Source organism: Aegilops tauschii, chromosome 1 (assembly GCF_002575655.3).
Source record: "Aegilops tauschii subsp. strangulata cultivar AL8/78 chromosome 1, Aet v6.0, whole genome shotgun sequence".
In the NCBI taxonomy this organism is placed as follows: Eukaryota; Viridiplantae; Streptophyta; class Magnoliopsida; order Poales; family Poaceae; genus Aegilops; species Aegilops tauschii.
Genome location: NC_053035.3, coordinates 435,662,885 through 435,676,860, shown reverse-complemented (window position 1 = coordinate 435,676,860; position 13,976 = coordinate 435,662,885). Strand labels below are relative to the sequence as shown.

Sequence of the window (13,976 nt, the reverse complement as noted above, 5' to 3'; positions counted from 1 at the left end):
CCCCAACCGTGCCGGAAAGGCTCTACCGGCCTGAGTGTATGTAGAGAGAACCCTTAGGGTTTGGGTGATCTCGAGGTGGAGGGGCGCAAGGTAGTTAACAGAGTTCTTCCTTGCGGCCGGCTTCCGCCACCTCCCCCGCGGCTCTCCTCGGATGTACCATCTTGAGGAGGTCAACCACAACGGCGTTGTGGTTGGGCTCCTCGCCACGTTCACTAACCCTTTCGATTCTTTCCATCTCCTCGGGCGAGCATATTGGGTTGGTTGTGAGTTCATAGCTTTCACAACCTACAATATCTTCACCGACCTCAACGGCATCTTCCCCAACAATGGCGTTATGCACACGCTCCCGTACCCCATCAACAACGGGGAGGAGTGATGGGCGGCGCCCAGAGGAGCGAGGTGGTCCCGGAGGAGGAGGAGAAGAAGAACCCGAAGAACCCGCGTTTGGTGCCCCCTATCTATCTAGCTTGCTATAGATCTATCGTATTAGTTTTTTAAGTTGTAATCGTTATGCTACTATTATTAAGTTTTATTAGTACTTTAAGTTGTAAGGCTATCATGGAGTTGTAAGGCTATCGTGGAACTATGGGTTGCGATCATTATGCTTCTATATAATCGTTATGCTACTATATATATTGTGTGTTTCGTGCTATTATTTGTGGATTGCTATGGGTTGTTTTTGCTTATTATTCGTGTATTGCTATGGGTTTCTACGGGCCCGGGTTTCTACACCCCAATCACCACACACACCATCTTCAAAATATTGGCCAAACCATGGACATGCAACTAGGATCCCCATGCAAACCCACTATGGACATGGGTGCAACTAGGAAATGCAAACTAATTTACTTCGGGCACTTCATGCAAGCATGCAACTCATTTAGTTCATGGAACCGTAGACATGCATAAAAACAATTAACATTTAGTTTTAGTGCATCAAAAAATGATCCATCACAAAATTTAGTGCAAGAAAAAGGCCAAAATAAAAACAAGTAACATTTTATTGGGCCCCATTTTATTTGCCGAAGTTAGAGGTGGGCTGGTGCCCCTACGCGGGTGGGCTGGTGCCCCTACGCGGGTGGGCTGGTCACGGCCCAACATCTATTCGGCAGCCCAATTTTGTTTTTTACTAGAAAGTGAATTTGGGTGTGTACTCTGTTAACTGAAGAACAAAAACAGAGGAAACAGAGCATGAACACTGAATAATTTGTGTTCCAAATTGCTGCTTCAATTCAGATACATAACTTGGCATGGTGCACAGATCACATCCTCTACCCTGACAGGCCTAAATGCCCATTCTAATGACGGATGAACAACAAACAAAACAAAAACAGAGCAATGATACAACAATAGAATCCCACTGCCATGATATTTGCTTGCTTCTGCAAATCGATCATCTGCATTAGATGTTTCTTGATCTTCTTTAGTTCCTCGGTCAGTTTGGACTCCGCATGCAGTTCAGCATTGCGCGCATACATCGCCATCGGCACGACTCTGCCCGCCCCTCCGCCCGAGCTCCCCGTATTCTCCACAGCAATCGGCGGCACCCCGCCCAAATTGAGCTCCCAGGTTGCGGCCACGCTCGAATCAACGTAGCCCTCAAACTGAATCCTATCAACATATTCATCAATCCACTCGAAATGGTAACATTTCTTCAAGATCTGAAAAGAACAACATGAACCCTAAATCCCAAATTCGAGGAGAAAAAACAAAATATGGAGAAATCAGAGCAAAAGACAGCGAAAGAACGGGCTAAGAACTGAGATCTAACCTTGCCATCCCTTCCTGCCATTGGTTTGCTCAAGCATTTCACAAATTCCCGCCCAAGATTGCCATTGTCATCCCTCTTAGTGACCAACCGTTTAAGAGGGTCTCGGCGTGGGCAGTCAGGGCACCTTGTGAGCAGCACTGGTCCATACTGTCGCCATTTTGAGTGCGTGGCGGAGGAGGTAGACGTTTGCGCTAGGTCGCCGGAGAAGAGAAAGATTGGGGAAAGGGGATGAATGGGCGGCGGCGGGCGGATGGGCACGGGCGCTCGTCTCTTCTAGCTGCGAGGAGGTGGGTCCCGCAAATAGACAAGTGGTGGGTCCCGCGCTTACGTGGATAAGTGGTGGGTCCAGCCCCCAACAGCTAACGAGGGCATCAATTGAGTTTAACAGCCATGTCGTGCGTGGGCTATTTACCTGCTCAAAATTGTTGCACCACAGCCATTCGCTCGAACAACGTCGCACTCTTGCCAATTCACCTCAAATGTGTCGCACAGGAGCTATTGGCCCAATGCCAGAGGGGGTAAATAATACTACCATTGTTCTCATCCCGAAAGTTGATAATCCGGTGAAGCTCACGGAGTATAGGCCTATAAGTTTGTGCGATGTTATATATAAGGTGGTTTCCAAGTCCCTTGTAAATAGGTTGAGACCTATCCTGGAGGAGATAATTTCACCAGAGCAGAGTGCTTTTGTTCCCGGCAGAATGATAACGGATAATGTGCTTGTTGCATTTGAGTGTATTCACTATATCCAACAGGAGAAAGACCCCCAGAAAAGTTTTTGTGCTTATAAGTTGGATCTTTCAAAGGCTTATGATAGGGTGGATTGGGAATTCTTGAAGCGGATGATGCAAAAGCTGGGTTTTGCTGACCGGTGGGTGGACTGGATTATGACTTGTGTCACCTCGGTCAGATACACTGTTAAATTTAATGGAACCCTCTTGGATTCGTTCGCACCGTCGCGCGGGCTACGGCAAGGTGACCCACTCTCCCCATTTTTATTCCTGTTTATTGCTGATGGTCTCTCTGCTCTGCTGAAGGATGGGGAGGACAAAGGAAAATTTACCTCTGTGAAGGTATGTCGGAGGGCGCCTGGCATATCCCATTTGTTGTTTGCCGATGACACATTGCTCTTCTTTAAGGCGGATGAGCAGCAAGCTCACGAGGTTAAGTCCATTATTGCATCATATGAGAGTGCAACAGGCCAACTTATTAACCCCGCTAAGTGCAGTATCATGTTTGGGAAAGCGTGTCCGAAAAATGTTCAAGAAAAGATTCGTGATGCTCTCCAAGTGCCTCTTTCCATTTTTGAGGAGAAGTATTTGGGTCTACCAACACCAGAAGGTAGAATGTCAAAGGGTAAATGTCAAAACCTCCAAGCTCATCTAACGAAAAGAATAATTGCATGGGGAGATACGTTATCACTTGCAGGAAAGGAGACGATGATCAAAGCAGTTGCTCAGGCCATTCCCACATATATGATGGGGGTATTCAAACTTCCTATGTCGGTGTGTGATGATCTAAATAGGATGATCCGTAATTTCTGGTGGGGATCTAAGGAGGGGAAGAGAAAAACTCACTGGATGTCGTGGCCAAAAATTCAAAAGAAAAAACAATGCGGCGGACTAGGATTTTGTGACTTCAGAGTCTTCAACCAAGCCTTGCTTGCTCGCCAGGCGTGGCGTCTCCTAACCAAACCAGAGAGTCTTTGTGCGCAGGTACTAAAAGCTCGCTACTACCCGGAGGGGCGGCTTGAGGACATGGTATTCTCAGGCAACGCATCGGTAACATGGCAGGCAATCATGCATGGTTTGGAACTCCTAAAAAAGGGGTTGATTTGGCGTGTTGGGAGCGGTCGTCAAATTCGAATTTGGCGTGATAGGTGGCTGCCTAGGGAGCCATCAGGCGAGCTTATTACTCCTCAGGGTACATGCAGGCTGAGGAGGGTGTCAGACCTGCTGGATGGACATGGAGCTTGGTGTTTGGATCTTCTCCGACAGTATTTCCTCCCCATCAACATCGACGTCATCACCAGCATCAGGACATCTCCACGAGCCCCTGAGGATGTTCTCGCATGGGCACCAGAGAAATCTGGTGTCTTCTCCGTCCGGTCGGCGTACCGCTTTGCCATGGATGAGCGCGAGCGTCCATCGGCGAGCGCATCAAGCAGGGCACCGGATGGTCGTCGCGCCATCTGGAAGACTATATGGGGGTGCCCTGCTCCTCCAAAGGTACGAGTTTTTGCTTGGCGGTTGGCCTCCAACTCGTTAGCTACATGGGCAAATAAATTTTCGCGACAGTTGGAAACTAATGACATGTGCCCTCTCTGTGGGACGGAACGCGAGGATGGATTCCATGCAATGTGCAGGTGCCCACGTGCGGTGAGCCTTTGGAGGGCAATGGCGAAGGACTGGATGATCCCGGACATCGCTGCAGTCCAAAACACGGGGCCTGAGTGGCTCTTGACGTCGTCCACCCGCTTTCTGATACATCACGCATGGTGGTACTGATGACACTATGGCGGTCCTGGCATGTCCGTAATGAAATCACGCATGACAAAGCTCCGCCACCGACGGATGTATCCCGCAGGTTCTTGCATGGGTATATATCCTCCCTTTTGTGCATTCAGCATCACCCACATGCAGACATGGTCAAAGGAAAGATGGTCTTGGGTGACATGATGGGTCACGTATCAGCCAAGGCCAGCCTGGGCGTGCGTGACATGCACAAGGTGGAGCAGCCGTTGGAGCGCTGGGAACCACCACCCGCTGGCTGGCTTAAATTAAACATAGATGGCGCTTTCGCTGAGCAAAAAATGAATGGAGGTGCTGGGATGGTGCTTCATGACACGACCGGTCAGATTATTTTCTCTTCATGTCGTCACTTGTTCAAATGCAATAACGCGCTGGAGGCAGAACTGCAATCTTGTCGCGAGGGAGTTGCACTCGCGTTGGAATGGAGCTCTTTACCATTTATTCTGGAAACGGACAGCACTGAAGCGGCGATGATGCTTAACCAAAAAAATATTAATAGGTCCCCGGATGCTTGCCTAGTGCATGAGATAAAAGAGCTACTGGATTCTGATAGAGAGGTTGTAGTTAGAGCGGTTAGGCGCTCAAGAAATAGGGTTAGTCATGAGCTTGCTAGGATTGGGAGAGTGGATGTTAAAACCACAGTCTGGTTGTGGTCCGGCTCAAATGGGGTGGTAGAACTATGTGAGATGGATCATTCTGATCCAGGTTGATTAATGAAAAACCCCTTCCCCCCCGCAAAAAAGAGAGGATAATTTAACTGCGGTCCAAAGATGAAGCTCAATGGGGGAGAGCATGCGGGATTCTTCCATCTTATCTAAGAGGTTGATCGTGGTGTGGCAGTTCTTGGCCAAAGTAGTGGGTAGACGAAGGTTAGCCGACCACTTTTTGGCCATATCTCGAGTTCGCTTGAGGCGCAAGGCAAGCATCCCAACCGAACCCCTCACAAGGTGTCGGGACCCTACGCTGGCCCAGTTTGAAGCCACCTTATTCCGGAAAGAGGGATTGGCTAGAAGGACATTATTGAGCCGGAAGATCGAGGGTTTTGGGATTTGAGTGGCCGCCGACAGTTGGATTGGGACGTGGTCTGACGTGGATCGAGTGGAGGAGGTGAGAGCGCTATCTGGGAAGTGCTGGGCCCAGGCCACGTTAACTAATGCCCGGTCTAATCGAACGAGGATGGGAGCGTCTTGTTGGTTAGACCATGTATAGCGACTGTCGAGGAGGGGGAGGTCTTGTAGTCGCATGGATTGGATAGTGTCAGAGAAAAGCATGGCCTCAATCGAGTTGAAGTTTGGGGAAGATTTATCGGAGCGGCGAAGGATGAGGTTGAAGTCGCCAATGATAGCCCAAGGGCTGGTAATTGTCGAAGAGAGACTTACAAGCAAGTCTAAGAAAGCACGTTTGTTCAGACGGGTCGCAAGGGCGTCCTGGCTAAGAAACAGATGAAGGCCGAGTACAGATCAAATCTCAGCAGGGCGACCCTGAGAAAAACCAGCAACGCTGTGATCCACCTGATAAATTCTTAGCGCCCGTGTTTACGAAGCCGTTGCGATCTGCCGTAACACCGATGTCGTCGTCGACGCCTGCTTTAGGGAAGGTGCCAGTGGTTTCTGAGGGGAACTCGGAGGGCGGTGGGGGCGATCATGGGGCCCTCTTTGCGGACGCTGCCCGCCCAAAGCCGTCGACTGAGGAACCCGAAGCTCTCCTGGCAGCGAACCCGGATATACGAGCGATCGTTGCGCATGGGAGGGAACCACCAGCTCGCCCGACGGCGAAGCAGGCAGACTGGAATAGGGACAGGTCAGAGGTAGCCGATCCAGAGGAATTCATGGCAGGTGAGGATGTTGAGGAAGAGGAAGTACTCGCTGAATTCGATCTCAAAGAGGAAGAAGTGATCCAGGAGCCGTGGACCATCATAATGCTACTGCACTCTCTGAAGAAACCCACACTACGTACTCTGTTTGATGACCTGGAAGATGTTGGGAGGCTTAAAGAGAATCTAACATTCACGTTTCTCGGTGGTAAGAGAACTGCATGTGATCTTGGGGATGTTGGTCGGCAGGACGCTCAGAGGACCGTGATCGTGGTGCACACTCATGCAAATAAGGATGCCAAGATGGTGGAGGGGACGCCAAAGAAGCACATAACCAATTATGCAGGTGGTGCGGCTGTTGACCCAGAGGCTATGGAGGAGGAGGCTACTCACACTACGGAGGCAACCGGCCTTGGGGCCGCTGGTGAACTGACGGGGACGCAGGTGGCGCCCTGTCAGGAGCAATGAGTATTATAAGTTGGAACTGCCGAGGGGCGGGGAGCTCTCGGACAGTTCGTGACCTTGTGAGCTTGGCACAAGCTCATTCCCCTTGTATCGTTTTCCTTTGTGAAACTAGGCAGTCGAAGGATAGGATGAAGAGATACCGCTCTCGTTTAGGTTTACATGGTTTTGAAGCTGTCGATAGTGATGGTTTTAGTGGTGGTCTAGCTCTTTTTTGGCATGAATCTGTGCAACTCGATGTAAAAGATTTGAATAAACGATATATTGATGCGTATGTGACGACGACGGCGGGGGAGCCCCCTTGGAGGCTCACCTGTGTCTACGGCGAGCCGCGAACGGAGGACCGCCACCACATGTGGTGTAGGGTAACGCGACAGAAAACAAAAATTTTCCGACCTACGCACCAGCCCAGGATTACTATGGAGACTGCATACATGGTTTGATCTTTTTCGTTACCGACTCGTAGCACAGCGGGAAGTAGAGTCGATGACGATCGGCGGTGCAGATCCCCGCAGCTAGGATTTACAACCTCCCAACCGCGAGGATGTATACCCTCATCTTCTCCTCAGACAGCCCTCCGGGAGGCGGTCGAACAGCCCCCCGGACGGTGTTGCGGACAGCCCTTCGGGGGGACCTTCGAAACTCGAACGGTCACTCGGACAGCCCTTCGGGAGGACCTTCGAAACTCGGACGGTCACACGGACAGCCCTTCGGGAGGCACTCACAAACTAAGACCGAAGCTACGATCTCTCTACAGAGTTGCACACATACGGTGTCATCTATCCGGCAGGGCTTCGCCGTCCAGAACTAGTTCCTACCGGAACCCAGACAGCCTTTCGGCTCTACGAAACTGTTTCGCTGGGAGGGAGAGAGAAGCCAGATCAAGCATGGCACTTGTATGTGAGAAGGGATGATCCTTTAGGCAGCCCCCTCCACCCCTATATATAGGCCAAGCCCAAGGGTGGTTTCTCCAAGAAGCCAAGGGGGGAAATACCAAAAAGGCCCTCAAGGTGGCTTCTCCAAGAAGCCAAGCAAAAAGCACTTTCACTATTCATGACGACATTTTTCAGCGTCCGTTCGAACTGAAAATATTTATGTGGGCTCAGAACATTTCCAGTACCCACTAAAATAATTTTCAACGCATTCCGAAACAATTTTGGTTTAGTGATTTTCATCTGCGAAAAGCAAACAAGAATGCGTTTTCACTATTCATGAAGACAATTTTTCGCGTCCACTAAATCCGAAAATATTTCTGTGGGTCTTAGAATAATTCCAGTACCCACTAAAACGATTTTGGATTCGTTCTGAAACAATTTCAGATTAGTGAATTTCATCTGCGAAAAACAGCCAAAGCGGTACCGGCAGCTCCGAAACATTTTCGGTTTTTATTTCTGAAAATTCCAAAAAGTTTCCAGAATGATTCTGGCACCCTCCAAGAATTATCAGGCATGTGCCAAAAACATTTTGACTTAATGGCATACCCCGAAACAACTTTTTCGGTTTCACCGAAACTCATCCGGTGACCTCTCTCTGCGGTACGATTCCGCTGTCCGAAACTTTTTCGGTGATTTTCTCTCAGACTCCCTGTCTAGTATTCAGAAGATAGATGACCCTTAAGCGTGTGACCCTATAGGTTCGGTGAAGTATAGACATGACCCGGAACCCCTTCCGATCAATGATCAACATCGGAGCCGTGGACACCCATATTGACCCCTATACCCACACGAATAAATATTCGAGTGAACCTCCAGTTGCCGTGTGCTATTCCTGTTGCTTCGCGATATGTTAAAAATACCCAAGGTGAGACATGTTGGCATTCCCGTGGATCAACAACTTGTCCACTATGCTAGTTACCTCGTTACCGGTATTGTTCTCTTTTCTCGTTATCATGTTCCGGCATCCCCATGATCAAATCACAAAGTGTCTGGCCAGACGATGATGGATACCGTAACACCGAGAGGGCCCAGAGATATCTCTCCATCGTCGGAGGAGCAAATCCCAATCTTGAGCTATCAAGTTACTTGACAAACTTTTCCATGAACCCGTAAGCCGCCATAATAGCCACCCATTTACGGATGACGTTTAACAAACCCCAAAGTTCATGAAGCAAGCATGAAGAAACTCGATACTCTCATGGTCTAAGGAATCATGCAAACGTTAACCATCTCTCTGTTATGTACCAATAAACTTGTAACGAATGAATCTCATAGCATAACATCAATCCGGGTCGATTCAACACAAATGTTCTCTTAACATTGTGCCCTCAAATTGCTGGCATAGACATGCCCATGACCAGGAAAACAGAATCATCATGCAACACTTGAGCTAGTCTTAGAGGCCAGACTAGGAATACTCCTTACCGTTTATTATTCCACACGTGCATATGAGTCTTCCTCCGAGCCTCGTGGATATTGCAGACTCGAGAATCATTGCAGTTATAGCATGGAACATAAACATAATTGTGAACTCGGAGATAAATAATATCATTTATTATTGCCTCTAGGGCATATCTCCTACATGTGGTCGCTCCTTCGTGATCTTCATCACCACGTGGATATGCCTTGGGTGGCGATTGGCGACTTCAACGAGGCCATGTGGGGCTTCGAGCACTTCTCCGACACCCCGCGCTCAGTAGGTCAGATGATCGATTTCAGGGATGTTTTGGAATTATGTGGACTTGGAGACCTTGGTTTTGCAGGGCTGCCGTATACATTTGATAACCGGCGGTCCGAACGTGCGAACGTCAAGGTGCGGCTGGACCTTGCGGTGGCGAACAATGCATGGCGTGATTTATTCATGGAGGCGGCGGTGCGGCACTTGGTGGCCCCATCGTCTGATCACATACCCATTCTCCTAAGGTGGGTGGCCGAACCACCTAGGGAGTATGTGGGCAAGAGGTGCAGGCATTATGAGGTGGCTTGGGAACGTGACCCTGCGCTCCCAGAAGTCATCATGCATGCTTGGTCGGCTGCAGGCACGATGGGCAATCTTGGAGACGTTGCATCGGCACTAGGCGAGCTCATGCAGACGCTGCAAGGGTGGAGTAAACGCAAGTTTGGTAATGTGATACAAGACATTAATAAATCTCGTACCCGATTGGAGGAAGTAATGGCCATGAATGCAGATCAGTGCACCATTCGAGAGGCCACAAATCGCCTCAATGAGCTTCTTTACAGGGAGGAGATGCTATGGATGCAACGCTCAAGGGTGGACTGGCTGCGAGAGGGTGACCGTAATACAAAGTTTTTCCATCGCAAGGCTGTATGGAGAGCACGAAAAAACCGCATCAAGTCACTAATGGATGATACAGGGGTGGTGCATACAGAGAGTACTACTATGGCATCCATGGTGACAGATTACTTTACCACTTTGTACACTGCTGATCCGTCCCTATGCTATGATCCCATTATTGAGCTTATCGATCGTCGTGTTACTGATGCTATGAATGAAGGCTTGTGTGCAGTTTTTTCTGACAAGGAAATTGCGGACGCGCTTTTTCAGATTGGTTCGCTCAAAGCCCCGGGGCCTGATGGTTTTCCTGCACGCATGTTCCAGAGGAATTGGGATGTGATGAGGGATTAGGTAATCGCGGGGGTAAAAGAATTTTTCCGGTCAGGTATAATGCCAGAGGGCCAATAGCTCATGTGCGACGTTTTTGAGGTGAATTGGCAAGAGTGCGACGTTGTTCGAGCGAATGGCCGTGGTGCGACACATTTGAGCGTGTAAATAGCCCAGGGCCACATGGGGGTGTTAAATGTGGTTAAATTGGTCGTCAACCAAGCCCGCCCGTTTATGTTAGGACATGTGGGTCCAACTTAATTGTTCCTCAAAACAGCTGACCGTGCCCTGCCGCCCGACCGTGCCGGGCCCGCCACTCTGCCCCCCTTCTTCTCCGGTGGCGGCGGATCTTGCGTTCTCGGTGGCGGCGGCGGAGCCCTCGTTCTCAACGGCGGCGGAGCCTTCGTCCTCAGAAAATGGTGAGTGAATTCAAACCCTAGTCGCCCTCCCGTTGCTCTCTCAGGCCCGTAGATCTCAGCTCGTTTCCTCTGTTTTCGCTTGCGGAATCGATAAGTTGTGAGGGGAGCCCGTGGGCATACTGAGATGGAGCCGCCAGATTCAACTTCGAATAGGTAATGCGCCTCTCTCCGATCCAATTTTGCATGAAATTAGGGGGGGGGGGCTCACACTGTCCGCCACTGACAGAGGGGATGCTGCCGCTCGGACCTTCGAATTGACAGCCAATTTCTTTCCATCAAAGGCAAAATTAGTTGATGGTAGCATACAGAACATTGAGAGAGACACAATTGTTAAATGGGAGGTTGAGTTTACAGAGATTGATCCACAAGTTCTACAGAACATGGGAGAGACGACAGTGAAGAAATGGGTGGAAAAATTGGGGAGAATATTGTTTGGGGTCCAGAGCAAGAAGTATCACTGTTGTGGTTTGATGATTGGAAATGAGAGTATGTGAGAATAGAAGATGGTGAACAGATTGTTGAAGAAATCGATTGGCAAAACGGGCTGACAAGCAAACGGGCTAATTTTTTTGCTGAGCTCGTTGATCTGAACATTTTTTTGAAGGTTGGATATGTGCCATCACAATTGGCTGCTCAGATGGTAGATGATGATTGGGCTACACAGAGGCCATTGATTCCCATGTGTACTGAACTTACAGTAATAGCCGAAGAGGGACAGGTGACTGGAACTGAAACTGAAACTGCAGCAACTGTTGATTGGAATGTAGTTGAATTAGATGAGCCTACTGATTTGGTCATTGCACCAATTCCTGGCATTGAGATGGCCAAACTTTTTGGCATTCCAGTCGATGACAGAGATAAGCAGGAGAGGGGCGAATCTAGTTTGCCTGCTAATGCTGATGATGAAGTAGATGGACAGTTGATGGAACAAGCTGCAGATGAAGTAGATGATGCACATGATGATGAGCTGGTGCATGGGTATGACAAAGAAAACCCTGTCATTGAAGTAGGCAAGTTGTTCCCAAGCATGAAGGTGTTTAGGATGTGTTTCAAGACTTATGCAGTGAAACATGAGTTTGATGCCAAGACTGTTTGGACTGATAGAAAGAAGTTTTATGCGAGGTGCAGAGGATTTGATGGTAGTGTGAAGCCTTACAAGTGGTACATATCTGCTAGACTGCAACCTGATGGAAGTACTGTCAGGGTTAACCAAATCCCCAATCAACATACTTGTATTACAAGTTCACAGAGAGTATCAACCATGACATCACAACTTTGGGTTGCAGAAAAGATCACCCCAATTTTAGCCAAAACACCAAACACTACTGCCAAGAAACTCAAAGTAGACTTGGAAAAGATGTACCCCATTAAACTGAAATATACCACAGTGTGGAAGGCAAAACAAAGGGCAATGAAAAATTTATATGGTGATTGGGCAAATACATTTAGGATGCTTTACAACTTCAAAGCAGAGGTGGAAAAGAGGTCACCTGGCAGTGTTGTGGAGATAGATACAGAGGTATCAGCCGAAGGTGAAGTCAAGTTCTCCAAGTTTTTTATGGCTTTGAAGCCTTGCATCGATGGGTTCAAAGCAGGGTGCCGTCCATATTTGAGCATAGACTCATCATTTTTGACAGGCAAGTGGAATGGTCAGTTGGCAGCATGCAATGCTCTAGATGGACACAACTGGATGTTTCCTATTGCTGTTGGCTTGTTTCAGTCAGAAACAGAGGCTTCATGGACATGGTTCATGATCCTGAAAAGATGCCTAGGGCCAGTGTCACCTTTGGCTATACACACAGATGCATGTAAGGGGCTTGAAAATTCAGTGAAAAATGTTTTCCCACATGCTGAGCAGAGGGAGTGCTTCGGTCATTTGTGGATGAATTTGATCAAAAAATTTAGAGGAGAAGAATTTGGGCGCATGTGGCCAACAACAAGATCTTACACTAGACAGACACACAAATATCATCTTGATAAGATAATGGCAGCATGTGATGAGTTTGGTCCATGGCTGAACACCTACCATTCTTTGTTATGGTACAGGTCAGCATTCAACGCTGCCATCAAGTGTGACCACATCAACAACAATTTGGCAGAGAGTTTCAACAACAAGGTGAAAGAGTTAAAAGATTTGCTTGTGCATGAGATGGTTGACCAAATCAGGATCATGCTCATGCGGTTGTGGGAATTGAGAAGAAGGATAGGTGATTGTCTGCAAGGTGATAAGCTTCCAGCAGTGGTACAATAGGTGGTCAATAGGAGCAGATGTCTTTCACATTTGTTTGTTGAAAAATCTTCACCTTGGGGTGCTGAAGTTAGAGATAACAAAACTGGAAGGAGACATGTTGTTAACACTGAATTGCATGATTGCACTTGCCTCGAGTGGCAACACACTGGTAAACCATGTGAGCATGCCATTCTCTTCTTAGCACCCCAACCAAAGATAAACATGCACCCATATTTGCATGAATATTATTCGGTAGCAAGATTCAAAGCTGCATATGCTACTCCAATTCCAGCACTTACAGATCAGTCTAAGTGGCCTGAAGTGGACACTGAATTTTCCATGTGTCCTCCCTTGACGAAAAGAAAGGCTGGCAGGCCTAAACAGAGTAGATTCAAGGCATGGTTTGAGAAAGGTGGGAGTAGTAAGAAGGGAAAGAAAGATGGAAAGCCAAAAAGGGCCCAAAAAGGTAACAAAAACAGATGTTAGTTGTGCCAGGAACTTGGGCACAGAGTGGGATCTGTCAAATGCCGTTATACTCCTGATAAGCCAAAGTATGTTCTTGTTTATTTGTCTGTGTTTTGATCTGGTGATTTTTTTCAATTACTATATCTATAACATTTTCCCAATGGCCAGGAGGAAGCGAGCAAGTCAGCCCCTTGTTGTTGAACAGTGTTGGCCAACAAAAAAGCAAGAGTCAATTGCGGTAGAAAGAAGAGAAGTGTGCCTGAGCCTGAGCAGACTGAAGAAAATCCTGTTGCAGTCAACATTCAGACTGAAGAAACTGCTCTCGAGGTTGAAACTGAACCTGAGCGTGTCGAGGTTCAGACTGAAGAAAGCCATGTTGAGGTACACACCGAAGAAACTGAAACTGCTGTCAACATTGAGGCTGAAGACACTGATCACGAGGGTGTTGGCGAGGTGTTGAAAAGACCAGTGAAGAAAACCAAGATGATCAGTAAACTTGTGTGTGTAGTAGAACCAAAAAAAAGAAGTGCTAAGGCGAAGAAGGGCACGCGACGTGGTAGGAAGAGGTAGAACAGAGAACAGTTTGAAAATTTGGGGCATGTAATAATATTTGTAACTTGGTGCGTACTGGTAGTCACTATGTATCCCCGTATTTCTATTCGAACTTGTTTGTTGGTACCTTGTCTAAACCAGCCAAATAAAATTCAAATTTAAATTCAAATTTGGG

At 48.1% G+C, this 13,976-nt stretch overlaps 1 protein-coding gene across 1 annotated transcript; it reads left to right on the top strand.

Moving 5' to 3' along the window:
* The first annotated feature begins 9,094 nt into the window (after positions 1-9,094).
* Positions 9,095-10,159, top strand: LOC141037435 (uncharacterized). The gene has a single exon (XM_073506383.1). It carries the CDS (start codon positions 9,095-9,097, stop codon positions 10,157-10,159), a length of 1,065 nt encoding a protein of 354 aa, XP_073362484.1.
* The last annotated feature ends 3,817 nt before the right edge of the window (positions 10,160-13,976 follow it).

Coding starts and splice junctions, on each gene's coding strand:
- LOC141037435 (XM_073506383.1), top strand. CDS start 9,095: ATGTGGTCGCTCCTTCGTGATCTTCATCACCACGTGGATATGCCTTGG.